Consider the following 15266-nt stretch of genomic DNA (forward strand, 5'->3'; position numbering starts at 1 on the left):
ACTTACCCTGCACGGTGAACTCTGGGGTCGACCCAGAGATATGTGATCAATTTTACTGATGAAAATTTTGTCATGCAATGTTCCATGCCTGTTAGCATGCGTTTTGTTATGCTGATTAGTCCAATAAAAACTGTTAAAAAAAAAGTACGGTTCTCTGCATGAAAGGGCCACCAACTCCGAAACCCTTCTAGCCGAGGTAATAGCCATCAGGAAGGCTAGCTTGCATGACAGCAAGTCTAATGGAATTTCCTTGACAGGTTCAAATGGTCGTTTCAGTAACACAGACAGCACCAAGTTCAAGTCCCAAGGACACATACGTGACCTAATAGGGGGAAGAAAGCGAGTTGCCCCCTGCATAAAGGTTCGGACCAGTGAATGGGAGGCTAAAGGCCTTTGGAAGAATACTGATAGGGCCGAAACTTGACCTCTGATTGTACTCAAAGCCAATTTGATTTCCACAACTGACTGTAGAAAAGAGAGAATTCTGCCAATCACGTATTTCTGAGGATGCCATTTTTTGGCTTCACACCAAGGAATATAAGTCTTCCAGACCTTATGATAAATTTTTGACAGCTTTTCTAGCATTCACTAGGGTAGAAACTACTGATCCCGAGATGCCATGGTCCTTTAAACACCCTGGCTTCAATAGCCATGCCGTTAAATTTAGAGATTGTAAATTGGGATGGAATACAGGGCCTTGAGACAGTAGATCTGGGCGACGTGGAAGCGTCCTTGGCCCATCTATTTTCAGTCTCACAATTTCAGGGAACCAGGGCCTTCTGGGCCAGGCTAGTGCCACCAGAATGACTGGAACCCCCTCTTTTCGAATCCTGCGCAACAACTGTGGAAGGAGAGGGATCGGAGGAAAAGCATAAACCAGGGAGTACAGTCTCCCTGGAACTATCAGAGCATCTGCTCAGATTGCCAGAGGATCCCTTGTTCGGGACACAAATTGCTGTAGCTTGTTGTTGAACCTGGATGCCAATAGGTCAACCTCTGGCCATCTCCAACACTGGCAAATTTCCTGGAACAACCCTGGATGTAGGGACCATTCCCCCCCAGGCAGATCTGCTGGTAGCTGAGATAATCTGCTTTCCAGTTCTCTACTCTGCGGATATGGACTGCTGATATAATCGGCACAAGTCCTTATGCCCAGGCTAGTATATGGTTCACCTCCTTCAGAGCTAAACAACTCCTGGTACCACTGTGGTGGTTTATATAGGTTACTGCAGTGGCATTCTCAGAATGAACTCTGATAGGGCAGTCCTGAAGCTCCACCGTCCAGGACCGTAGGGCCATACGTACTGCCTGTAATTCCAGGATGTTGATGGGCAGGATCTATTCTGTCCCTGACCATTTCCCCTGAGCGGTGAGCCCTTCTAGGGTTGCTCCCCAGCCTGAGAGACTGGCATCTGTAGTCAGTACTCTCTAAGTTACCGGGAGAAAGGATTTTCCCTTTCGCAGGTTCTGATCCTGCATCCACCAGTTTAGGTTTAAGCGTGCCGGAGGAGAAACGCACATTGGATAATCCGGGGCTTTTCCTCTTCTGACCAAGGCCAACAAGATATCTTGTTGTAAAGACCTGGGATGGAACTGGGCATAGGGCACTACCTCGAAGGAGAATACCGTCCTCCCAAAAGACTCATACAGAGCCGGATGGAGGGTTGTCTGGTGCCCCTTATCTGATGCACCTGAACCTTCAGGGCACAGATCCTTACAGGTGGCAAGAATAATCTCGCTTGAACCGTATCTAGGATCAGACCTAAATACTTTAGACTTTGAGCTGGTTTCAAGGATGACTTTCTGGTATTTATGATCCAGCCTAAGCTTTTCAAATACCCCACTGTGCATATTATGCTCTTAGAGCCTGTAGTGAGTGATCTCTGAGCAGGAGGTCGTGCAGATATCCAAGCAGATACCCAAGCACCAAGATCCCTTGGGCCCTTAAAAGACCCAGTATTGGTGCTAGGCCCGTACTGAAAATGACGTTCCTCTACTGCAAAACATAGGAACCTCTGATGAGGCTGAAAGACAGGTATGTGTAAATACGCGTCTTTTATATCGATGGAGGCTAGAAAGTCTCTCCTCTGGAGTGAGAATACAACTGAGTGGACAGACTCCATCCGAAAGGACTGTATCAGTAGATACTTGTTCAGGTATCTTAGGTCCAAAATGTGTCCCCGTTTAGTTTGTGAACCGTAAAAAGGTTTGAGTAAAACCCTGTGCCCCTTTTTGGATACCGGAAACTCTACAATCACTCCTTGATGACCTAGATGATGTAGTGCCTGAAGCAATAAGTTTCTTTTTGGAGGATCCGAGGGAACGCTGGATCTTAAAAACTTTTGAGGGGGAACCCCCCGCAACTCCAGCTTGTAACCACGAGATTTAATTTAGGTGACCCATTCGTCCTAAATTATTGTTCTCCAAATGTTAGCAAAGTGCAACTGCCTTCCCCCTACTCGATAGAGTGGGGATGTCCCCTCAAAAAGGAGGGCTTGGTGCTGGGTTTAAAAGAATCTTGGACCCAGGGCTTGCCCCTGGTCCTAGTGCCCTGTTGGCAGCGGAACCGCCTTGACACTGAGACATTGGAGGAAGCAGTTGCTGAGGTTTTAAACCAGGGACGTCTGGTGCTTTTATTCACAGGAAGTAGAGAACTCTTCCCTCCGGAAATCTCTTGGATATATTTGTCCAAATGATCACCAAATAAACGTTCCCTGTGAAAAGGGACACCTGCCAGTAACTTTTTATAAGGAAGCTCGGCTGATCAGTTCTTAAGCCCCAAGAGTCTGCGCATATGCACAGACGAGAGAGCCAAATGAGAAACCTGCTGCATTGAATCCTTTAAGGCGTCAATAGCAAAACACAGCGCTCGAGGAATATCTGTCTTATTTTCAGGCAGATCGTCCTCCTGGTTGTTTGACCTGATTCTTTACGGACTGGCAGATACCAATTGCTGCAACAGCTGACTGAATAGCTGAACTGGCCAAAGAAAAAGGAAGCCTTTAATAATGACTCCAATTTCTCGTCAACAGGGTCTTTCAAACCCTGTGCGTTATTTACCGGACAAGTTAAGTTCTTGTTTAAGGAAGTTACTGCTGCATCTACGGATGGCATGTTCCATTTTTTTTAACAAACACTTTATCCATGGGGTCTAAATGGGAAAACCTCTTAAGAGGAACAAAATCCTGTCAGGATGTTCCCAATCAGCATACACCGCCTGTTCCAGCAGGGGGTGTAGGGGGAAAGCCTGTGTGGCCTGAAGAGGCCTCAGGGATCCCAACAGGACCAAGGGGGCTCAGTCACCTCTGCAAGAGGCAACTTAAAGGCAGAACAAACCATTTCGGTCGGAGTCCGGATGAAAAGCCTCTGAGACTGAGAGGCAGACATCAGCTGGATATCTTTTTATCCAGATTGCTCTGAAGCAGACTCATCCGCCAGGCCCTCCACCAAATCCTGAGCTTTTAGCACTTTCCCATTCTCAACCCATTCCTGCTCCAAACTAGGAGGCTCCAGGGAGGGGGATCTGTCACACTTCTTGCCACCGTGCGGGATGGAGGCAATCCTGCCAGCAATCCTGTGCTCTAACCTGGCTAGGGCCGAGGACAGTTCATCCTTGGTGATAAAGGGTGAAACAGCAGTGTTGACTTTAACCACTTACCGACCGGCCACTATATATATACATCATTACTTTAAAGATGGATATCTCGGTAACGGCAGCCGCTGCTGCCACAAACGAGGTATCCATCTTTAGGCCCAGCGGTTCTGTATACGATAATGGTGGTCTCTGCGGTGGGTTCGCCGTGAGATAACCGTTATCGGTGGCGGGAGAGGTGCCACCCCCCCTCCCGCCACTCTTCCACGCCCTCCGCCGCTTACCGGAGCCGTCGGTAGCGGCAGAGACGATCGGGTCCTCTCACTTCCTTAGTATGGAGACGAGTGAAGCTAAGATGGCGCCCACCCGTCTCCATACCATAGGACGGCCGGAGCGACGTCATTACGTCAGCTCCACCCACTTGTCTTAAAGGCATATTTTTTTTAACGACTTTTTTTTTTTTGCATTAAAGTCTAAATATGAGATCTGAAGACTTTTTGACCCCAGATCTCATATTTAAGAGGACCTGTCATGCTTTTTTCTATTACAAGGGATGTTTACATTCCTTGTAATAGGAATAAAAGTGATCCACATTTTTTTTTTTTTTAAAACAGTGAAAAAATAAATAAAATAAAGTAAAATAAATAATAATAATAAAAAAATGTTTTTAAAGCGTCCTGTCCCGACGAGCTCGCGCGCAGAAGCGAACGCATATGTGAGTAGCGTCCGCATATGAAAACGGTGGTCAAACCACACATGTGAGGTAGAGCAAGAGCAATAATTCTAGCCCTAGACCTCCTCTGTAACGCAAAACATGCAACCTGTAGAATTTTTTAAACGTCGCCTATGTAGATTTTTAAGGGTAAAAGTTTGACGCCATTCCACGAGCGGGCGCAATTTTGAAGCATGACATGTTGGGTATCAATTTACTTGGCGTAACATTATATTTCACAATATAAAAAAAATTGGGCTAACTTTACTGTTGTCTTATTTTTTTATTCAAAAAAGTGAATTTTTTCCCAAAAAAGTGCGCTTATAAGACCGCTGCGCAGTGCAAAAAAAAGTATTGCAATGACCGCCATTTTATTCCCTAGGGTATTAGAAAGAAAGCAATATATAATGTTTGGGGGTTCTAAGTAATTTTCTAGCATAAAAAACTGTTTTAAACATGTAAACACCTAAAATCCAAAACAAGGCTGGTCTTTAGATGGATAGGCACAATGCCAGTGGCTCAGATTGACTGGAAGCCATTTAGTCCTTCAGGGGATACAACACTATGGATACGACTAGGTTCATCAGGAACTACTGACGACATAGGTGTGCCCTTTCATGTAGTGTAAAGCCTCGTACACACGATCAGATTTTCCAACGGGAAACGTGTGATGACAGGCTGCTGGTGGAAAATTCGACCGTTTGTATGCTCCATCAGACAATTGTCGGATTTTCCGTTGACAAATGTTGGATAGCAGGTTTTAAAATTTTCTGCGGTCCGTTGACGGATTTTCTGACTGTGTGTACACAAGTCCGTCGGACAAAAGTCCAAAGTACAAACACGCATGCTCGGAAGCAAGGATGAGCCAGAAGCGGTCGGTCTTGTAAACTAGCGCTCGTAACGGAGAATTAACATTCGCGAAAACACATTTTCAAAGGCCTTTTTTTTTCTAGTGATATCAAGATTATTATTATGCTTTTTCTTCTTTTTTTTTTTTTATTTGGACAAGTTACCACAACACCATTATCCCGTAGTTTTTAAGATCAAAGATACAACTATGTTGGTGTCCCTTGTCAATTTTACATTGTGTTTTTTTAAATGTAACTGCCAACTCCCAAACTGTTATTTGAAGTAAAACACATAGCCAAGTATAATTCTACACAATTTTTTTTATTGTGCATTAAAAAAAGAAAAAAAAATTAGACATGCTATCTGCCAATAGAACTTAACCAAAAAGTGCATTCTATGCATCCAAAAATATAGAAAATATACCAAATCATTATTATTCAACCAAAAAATAAAAAAAAGCCTCATGCATGTGTCCTGCTTGTTAGTATAGGGGGTCAACAATGCCAAGAGTTGGTGAAAGCAGGGGTCCGTCATTGGGAGATAATTCGGAAAATCATCTGGATTATTCTCCTGGAGCTCCCGCAGCAAAGGCTTTTGACATAATTGATCACGATTAATAAAGCAACCAATTTTTGGTCCAAGAAATCCTCCTCCCCCTGTTCCTGGACTGGACTTGGGTCAAAGCAATAACTCCAAGGCCAATAATAAATAACATGTTATCTCCTCCGATTCCGCAACATGTCTGGTTGATGAACGGCCGTTCAGAAACAAACTGAAAAGCACGAAATTAAAAGCGTGAACTGAAAAGCGATAAATGAAAAGTGCGAATCAACACTCAAACTTCTACTAACATGAAATTAGCAGAGGAAGCCCAAAGGGTGGCGCTAAAGAGCTGAAAAACCACGTAGTACGTCAGTACATTCGCGTTTGTTGGCCGACAATTCCTTGCCATTTGTATGCAAGAAAAAATCCAGGCACACGCCTTCGGACAAAAGTCAGAAGTTTTGTCTGCGGAAAATCTGATTGTGTGTATGAGGCTTTAGTCCCACTCCTCTTTTTTGGAGACATTTACTAGCCACAAAAAGAGAGTACTTGGATGTAGAAAAACGCCTCAGAAGTGAGACCCTTTAATAGTGCTCACCAAGCCCCTATGCAACAATCCTGCTAAGCACCTTAGCCTGCCAAGCAACACTTGGTGACTCACGTGACTCGGGTAAAGAGAAATGAACTGCTGCAAGTGCCTGTTCGGAGTCTGCTCTGTGTCCCACAGCTGCCTTCTGGAAGCACCGCATGCTTGGTGTTTACAGCTTAAATAAGCTGGATGTGCGCTGGAACGTTCTGTGCATGCGTGCGCATGTATGTACGTGCGTGGTCCTGGCAAACGTATTATTCGCGTAGGATGTATTCGCGTATGATGCAAATCTTCATACACCCAGATAAAGGCTATTGCGCATGTGCAGGGAAGCCACGTGTGCCATGGCCACCAAACTGCTAAGTCCAGCGGCTCTTTTGCAAATGCACGTGTGCCACGGCTGCTAAACTGCTGTGCACAGCGTCACTCTTGCGAATGCACATTCACCCTGGTGAACCAAGGCAAAATGGTGCACCATTATACAGGTAAAAAACAGCCAGAAGCAAGCAAAAACACCCACAGCTAGCCCAAAACTTCCCCGTATGGTCACCGCACACAGGTGTCCAGCCTCTAGCTAGCTTGACTGATTGTTACAATCACTGGGACACCCCACAATAATAAGTAAAGGGGTTTCACTTACACGTCCAGGCGGAGGGCAACTTAGAAACTAAGAGCCTAAACTTCACCCTTCTCAGCGGGTTCCTGTCACCTGAGGACCTTCAAGGACTGGGTACCCTTTTCATGTTTAGGGTCCACTCCCTGCAGGAATGCCTTAGCGCTGTGGTGTCTTGGATTCCACTTTGCAGGGTCCAGCGCCCAGAGGCCGCATTACTGGCAAAACCTTGCAGGATCTTGAGTCTTCTTTGGGAGGCTCGGGAACCCTTTATCTAAGCATATAAAGCCTGGAGCTCAGGAAGATCAAACAAACCATGCCATCCACCTTGCAGACACTGGTAAAAAACTGAAGTGCTTCCTGTGTGGGAGGGGTTATATAGGGGATCACTAAGTGCCGGTTCACACAGGGGCGACTTGTCAGGCGACCTAGCCGCCTGACAAGTCGCCTCCCGTTCTGTACAATGGAACCGTTCTAATAGGAGCGACGCAAGTCGCTCCGACTTAGAAAAAGGTTCCTGTACTACTTTGGGGTCGACTTGGGGCGCTTGCATAGACTTCTATACAGAAGTCGTTTTGCAAGTCGCCGTGGAAGTCGTTTGCAGGTCGCCTCGGTGAGGCGACCTGCAAGTCGTGCCGCCCCTGTGTGAACCGGGGCTTACTGTCTAAAGACCTTTGGTCTACCAGTGTCCATTCACCTGGAGATGGAGTATAACCCAGTAGGTAATCAATATTAACCTGACTCTGTGTCCCACGATTTATGAAAAAGAAAAAACATTTACATCCCTGCAATTCCGGGATCACCAACTGTCACATTTGCTTGTGTCCTCAACCAAACTGTCAAACCATCAAATAGCTGGTGTCATAACTGATAACACATGCAACACCAAGCAGATCAAACAGAAGCAGCTTTGTTGGCTGTAAATGATAGAAGGGTTAATTCTACTTTAAGGCTGTCAGAAGATCGGCCTCTACAGATAGAGAGCAACTGAGCATGTGCAAAGCAGAGTGAAACAGTGCATTACTGGATTTTAAACAAGATGGACACCTATTTTAATGTTTTACATAGCCATACCTGCAAAAGGTAATCTAGCAGGACTTAATTTTCTGACCAACGTTACACTTTAAGCTTAGGCCTTATGGCCTAGGGCACTAGCACTAGGTATGTCAAGACTGTCATTTTATTTAAAATTATTACATAAAATATGGCAACTTCCACCATCTACCTCTATTTGTAACAGCATATGTATGTAAGGTGTCCTGACACCTAATTTTTATGTTACCTGTTCTGAGTGAGAAATTTGAACAAAGCCCCAGACTTTGCACATTTAAAACCACATTACCAAGACAAGCTTTCTATCCTGACAGGTTTGCTTTTAACAAATAAAACTGGTATGATGTATAGAAGATAATTTGCTTAAAAAAAAGACAAAAAAAAAAAAAAAAACTGGGACTTTTTTTTTTATATAATAAAGATGTCATACTTACCTGTTCTGTGCAATCATTTTCCAAAGAGCAGCCCCGATCCTCCACTTCCCCTTCCAAGCACCCCTCTAGCAAGGGGGGTACTTGTGCTGGGTTCACTCCATTGTCCTGCCCCCAGGTCACAGGATTTGATTGACAGCAGCAGGAGCCAATGGGGTTTTACTAAAACTGGTGCACTCAGAATCCAGTGATTCTGTGCATGGTAGCCAATCAGCTTCTAACCTCAGCTTGTTCAATTAAGCTTTGGCAATAAAACCTGGAAGCTGACTGGCTTCTATGCAGAAGTGAATTTGCACTCTCCAGCTTTAGTAAATAAATCTCAGTGCTATCAATCTGCCCTGCGAGGAGGGAGAGATTGGTGAGAGCCAAGAGAGACGCTGCTCCCCTGCACAGTGCTGGATCAAGATCGTGCTCAGGTAAGTATGGGAGGGGGGGTTTGGGGGAATCCTGGACACCAAAGCTTTTTTGCCTTAATGCAGAAAATGCCTTAAGGCTTTAAATTAGAACCACTTTAGGTATGCCTGAACTTCATCCTCTGGGCATGTTATGATTCTTTAACAGCTCGATATAATGAATATCACAGCAGCAATTGCTGCTGTTATTTTGACCTACATTTAAACGCACTGAGATGTTCTCTTTAACCACTTCCCTACCCAGCCATAGACATATGACGTCCACAGATAGGATCTCCCATCTGCTCCGCCGAACACACAGATCCACGTCCTGTCAGTTGTGAGGAGAGTGATCTGTGTTCCTAGTACAGCGGAACACTGATCGGTCTCCTCCCCTTGTACGTCCCCGCCCCCTACAGTTAGAAACACTCCCTTAGGAAACATTCAACCCCTTGTCTCCCCCTAGTGGTTAACCCCTTCACTGCCTGTCACATTTACACAGTAATCAATGCAATTGTATAGCATTGATCGCTGTATAAATGTGAATGGTCCCAAAAATGTGTCAAAAGTGTCCGATGTGTCCACCATAATGTCGCAGTCACAAAAAAAAATCGCGATCGCTGCTAAAATAAATAAATAATTAAAAAAAAAATGCCATAAATCTATCCCGTATTTCGTAGATACTATAACTTTTGCGCAAACCAATCAATATACACTTATTGCGATTTTTTTTTTACCAAAAATATGTAGAAGAATACATATCGGCCGAAACTGAGGAAAAAATGTGTTTTTTTTAAAAAAATTGGGATATTTATTATAGCAAAAAGTAAAAAATATTGTGTTTTTTTCAAAATTGTCGCTCTTTTGTTTATAGCACAAAAAATAAAAACCGCAGAGGTGATCAAATACCACCAAAAGAAAGCTCTATTTGTGGGGAAAAAGGGACGTCAATTTTTTTTGGGTACAACGTCGCACGACCGCGCAATTGTCATTTAAAGTGCGACAGTGCTGAAAACTAATAATTGGCCTGGGAAGGAAGGGGGTGAAAATGCCCTGTATTGAACCGGTTAAAGGGGACCCTATTGTATATTATGTGGCCCACTTCACTATGTAAATTAGATTCTGAATTTTTTTTACATCCAATCTTACATTTAATTTTCTTCACGTGTGAAGTTTCAGACATGACGCATTAAGTTTTCTTTGTTTTGTTTTAAATATACACATGTACACATGCAGCCACCAAAAAGGTGAATTAATCTATTGCCACTAGTCAAAATGCAGTACACACAGTTGTCTTCTAATATAACGTATTACCTTTAACTCTTATGCTCCAAACCTATGTGGAACTTTGCGTGGAGGTACAATTTCAGAGTTCAGTAGAAAGTGATACAAATACAAGGGTCAGTAGTAGGTGACAAAAAGTTCAGGGGTCAGTAGTAGGTGACAAAAAGTTCAGGGATCAGTAGTAAGTGAAGCAAAATTCAGAGGTCAGCAGTAAGTGACATACTTTGAAGAAGTCAGTAGTGACACAGATTGCAGAAATTAGTGATAAATGATACAGATTTGCACAAACCTGTATCTGCCAGTTTGAGTAGCTTTGCTTGCTTTACAGCCAAGTCACCCATGGACATTGCGCTTCTACACAACTGAAATATCACATTTGCACAATCACCTTGCCACAACACAGGTTACCCGCGAGATGGTGGTAGACTCAAACTAAGACTCCATGCACACTGGTTTAAAAATCGCTGCTTCTACAGGAGTTTTGTGTTTTCCCTGTAGAAGCAGCTCAATGCTATCCTATGTGTCCATGCACATTAGGACAATTACAGGCATATTGCGAGCTCAGCGTTTAGAGGCAGGATAAAAAAAAATCTTCTGGTTTGCTTTTCTAATTGGAGCCTTCTGGCAGAAACAACACTAAACTCCCCTAAACTGTGTACAAAAACGCTCTTTATGAGGGTTTTTTCTGCTAAGGTAACCAATGTTTTTTTTAAGCCCAGTGTGCATGGAGCCTAAGGCTGTTTTTCAATCTAGCTTGAATATAAAAACTGTAAGGGGCAAGTAAAGGCTCAGTGATAACAACACACAAGTTCATCATACCTGTTTAGATCCCATATTATGCCGGTTCCATCCTTGCTAACACTAATTAATATGCTGTAGGGTTTACAGACAAACAGGCTGGTTACTTCTCCAGTATGACCATACAGGTGCACCCGGGATTCAACTTCAATTTCCATGGGCTACATAATATTTAAAAGAAATAATGCTTATGCTTAAACCAAATGTACTCTTCAGTGAAATATAGTGCTACATTTAAAAAAACATTACATTATTTGCACCACTTAACTGATGCTAAAAGTTAACATATTTATAGCTCATTATATATTTGTGTAAACAGTAAGTTGTAGACATCATAATAAAGGAATAAGGTATGCAACACCAAGATGAGATTAATTTTACTACCTCCTCCCCCTGATGAAATGCAATGAATAATAATAAAAATATTATTTTAGCATGGTTTCCACTGACACAGTGATCCTAAATCAGGGTTATTTCAGAAAGGATTCTGCTTGCTTGCCTTAGCAGATCAAGTGGTTTGAAAACTCAGCTAACATGCAAAAAATAAAAAAAAATGACTGTATGAACACAATTCAAAAAATCCAGGTTTTCTTTTCTTAATATCAAAACGTTCCAGTTAAACTAAAGATAAACATGTTTTTGATTATTTCACTAGTGAACTAGAAACATCTGGAAAATCAAAACCCCTGTCTAGTAAGAAAGATAGTGAAGAAACACTTCTTAAAGGGACACCTCCACTAAAAAATGTTTTCCTATTTTTTTTTCCTCCTTTGCTGCACTGGTACAGGGCTAGACCTCCTACCATACTACTGAAGGTTTCTGAGAACCCAAATGGGAAACCTTTGTAAAATATAGTGGCAACAACAGGCTTTACACAGAACAGCATCGTCCTCAAATAGATATACAGTGGGGAAAAAAAACAAGTTAGACTTACCGGTAACTTGTTTTCCAGAAGTCTTTCAGGACAGCACCTGAGAGATAGTGACTCCTCCCACCGGACCATAGGAAACACCTTCTTCCTCCAGAACTTTAAAGGGAGGCACCTCCCTACCATACCTCTGTTTTTGTGTTTCTTCTGGCCCGGAGGGAGCATCTTTTTGGAGGGGAGTCAGTATCTCTTGGGTGCTCCTGAGAGACGGGGCTTCCTTCTCTTTTTTTCCTCCGGCCCCGGCTGGAACACATAAACACATATGTTAGTCACAGCATAGTATATTAAATACAATAGGGTGGGATGTTGCTGTCCTGAAAGACTTCTGGAAAACAAGTTACCGGTAAGTAACTTGGTTTTTCCCAAGGCGTCTTTCAGGACAGCACCTGAGAGGATAACAGAGACTTACCCCCTTAGGGCGGGACAACAGCTTGCAGGACCTTTCTGCCAAAAGCCTGATCACTAGCAGATGCGAGGTCCAGCCTGTTACCGCCTTGCAAATTTGTTCAGGGGTGGCACCAGCTCTCTCTGCCCAAGTGGCCGCCAGTGCTCTGGTTGAGTGTGCACAAATTCCTGCTGGTGGAGACACACTTGCATGCGAATAAGCCTCTGCAATGGATAATTTCAGCCATCTTGCTAAAGAAACCATAGAAGCCTGGCAACCTTTCCTATTGCCCAAAAAAAGCACAGATAGTGAATCTGAACGTCTAAAGAGCTTTGTTCTTTCCAAGTAACACAACAAAGTCCTCCTGACATCCAACATGTGGAAACAAGTCTCCTTCTCCCCTGCTGGGTTACGGCAGAAGGTTGGAAGTACAATGTCTTGAACACAATTCTGTACTGAAGCTACCTTTGGTAAGAATTTCTGGTCTGTCCTAAGTATAACTATCTGGAAAAATAGACAAATAAGGTTCCTTAATTGATAAAGCGTTTAGCTCACTGATCCTGCATGCAGAGACAATGGCAATCAGAAACACGGTCTTAAAAGTGAGATATCTGAGAGGCGCTTCTTCCAAAGGCTCAAAAGGACTCTTTGTTAGAGACTGCAGGACTACCGACAGATCCCATTTAGGAAAAGACTTTAGAGGTGCTGGTCTAGATCTCGTAAGAGCTCTAAAAAAATCAGATTACCAACGGATTTGAGGCATTTTTCCAAGAACAATGCTAGCGCAGCAACCTGCACCTTCAGGGTACTAACTGCTAGCCCCTTGTCAGCTCCAACTTGTAAAGATTCTAGAATGGTAACAAGACTCCCTGGGTCCTGGGCAGAAGAATTACACCATGTATTATAAACCTTCCAGACCTTGGAATAAATGTCCCTAGTCACCTTTTTCCTACTTGATATTAGTGTAGAAATCAACCAGCTGGAAAACCCCTTGCTTTTTAAGAGCTGCTCTTCAGATAAAAAGCTGTGAGCGCCAAAGTGGTTACCTCTGGATGATTTATGGGGCCTTGTAACAGTAAATCGTGCCTGAGGGGCAGATGCCAATAAGGCTTGACCGCCATTCTCAGAACAGTTGAAAACCAGGCCCTTCTTGGCCAAAAGGGTGTGATTAGGATGACTGGTACCATTTCCTTCTGAATTTTCCTTAATATTAATGGAATTAACTGGAATGGGGGAAAGCATAGCAAAGATAGAATTTCCATGGATACGCCAAAGCATCTGTCCCTAGTGACCCTTCGTGATTGTCTAGGGAAAAATATTGAGGAACCAGGGCAATCTCCTTTGAGGCGAACAGGTCCACCTTTGGCAGCCCCATTTTTCGTCAATCATAGCGAAAACCTCTGGGTTCAGAGACCATTCTGCTACCTGAATGGGGTTCCTGCTCAGGAAATCCGCCACCCTGTTCAGAGACCCCTTTAGGTGGACTGCTGTTAGAGACAGCAAATGTCCTTCTGCCCACCGAAGAATGTTCATGGCTAGTACCTGCAGCACCTTGCTCCTTGTACCTCCCTGCCTGTTTATATAAGCCATGGCCGTGGCATTATCTGTTAGTATCTGAACATGCTGAGTTTGAAGATCCTGAACAAATGCCTTCAGAGCCAAGTCGATCGCCTTGAGCCCTCTCCAGTTTGAGAACCTTGTTGCCTCTTTCCTGGACCATTTTTCCTGGGTGAAACTCTTTCCTAGGTGGGCCCCCCAACCCCAGGAACTGGCATCAATTGTCAGTCTTTTCTCGACCGGAAAAGCCCAGACTAACCCCTCTTATAGGATATCCTGCCTCTTCCACCACCATAGTGACCTCTTCACCTGAGTTGGAATTTTTACCTCCGATTCTAGGGATTCCAAATTGTGATCCTAAGATCTCAGAAGGCCTGCAGACGTCTGAAGTGTAGCCTTGCCCACTGAACAGCCGGCATTGATGAAGTCAGAACACCCAAAGCTGACATGACTCGTCTTACCGTCAGATGCTGGTTGGTCTGCAGTAAAGACACTGTATCCTGAATTTTTTCCTTCCTCTCTGAAGGAAGAAAGATCTTTTGATCTACAGAATTTATTACATACCCTAGAAACCAAATCTTATGAGATGGGTCTAGGGAAGATTTGAGGGGGTTAAAAATAGCAGATCGTCCAAATAAGGAATTACTGCGATTCCTTGAAGACGAAGCAGAGCTAGGGCTTCTGCCATCACCTTGGTGAAGATTCGGGGTGTGGATGATAGCCCGAAGGGTAAGGCTCTGAATTGTAGATGATAAATGTTGCCTTTCATCCTCACCGCCAACCTGAGATACCTCTGGGACTGGGACGAGATTGAAATATGCAGATATGCATCCTTTAAATCCACTGATGCCATGAAGCAACCAGGGGTCAGTAGATTTCTGACAGTGAAAATTGAGTCTATCTTGAACTTTCTGTATTTGATGGCTTCGTTTAGCTGCTTTAGATTGAGAATTAATCAAAATCTTCCTGTTGTTTTTTTTACCAGGAAGACATGAGAATAGAACCCCTCCTGCCGTTCTTTTAGTAGCACTGGGATTACTACACCATGCTGCATCAGTTCCTCGAGAGAGGACTTCATGGCCAGGGCCCTTACTGGATCTCGTGGGGTATTTGTTATCAGAAACCTTTTCGGGGGCTTCTGGAAAATTCTAGAGTATAGCCCTGTGAGAGAGTGGTCAGAATAAACTCACGTAATCTTCCGCCAACCCGCAGGGATGAGTCATTGCGAATTCTCGGCCTGTGAAGGAGGATGGAAGAGAATTCCACCTTTAACCTTCGCTTTTTGTGCGGAACAATTTTTCCTCCTCCCCTGAAACTTGCTGTCTTGCTCCTGAGCTTTTTGAGGTCGAAAAAGACGTTTTGGGATCTGTTTTTTCTTTTTGACCGGGAAGGACCTCTTCTTATCGACAGTTCTGTCTAGGATATTATCTAGATCAGGGCCAAAAAGGTGGTCACCTGAAAAGGGAATACCACAAAGCTTGCTTTTTGAAGCTGTATCACCTGGCCAGGTCTTTAGCCATAAAGCTCTTCTTGCAGCATT

General features: G+C 43.8%; 1 protein-coding gene across 2 annotated transcripts in view; it reads right to left on the minus strand.

Annotated features, from left to right (window-relative positions):
- LYST (lysosomal trafficking regulator) overlaps nt 1-15266 on the minus strand; it is a 556505-nt gene that overhangs the window by 40109 nt on the left and 501130 nt on the right. For both annotated transcript variants that reach the window (XM_073627506.1, XM_073627507.1), the window contains one exon: nt 10878-11017. In XM_073627506.1, the coding sequence (XP_073483607.1) occupies nt 10878-11017 (140 nt within the window). The remainder of the gene's footprint in view (nt 1-10877; nt 11018-15266) is intronic.

This window comes from Aquarana catesbeiana, linkage group LG04 (assembly GCF_042186555.1).
Source record: "Aquarana catesbeiana isolate 2022-GZ linkage group LG04, ASM4218655v1, whole genome shotgun sequence".
Lineage (NCBI taxonomy): Eukaryota > Metazoa > Chordata > Amphibia > Anura > Ranidae > Aquarana > Aquarana catesbeiana.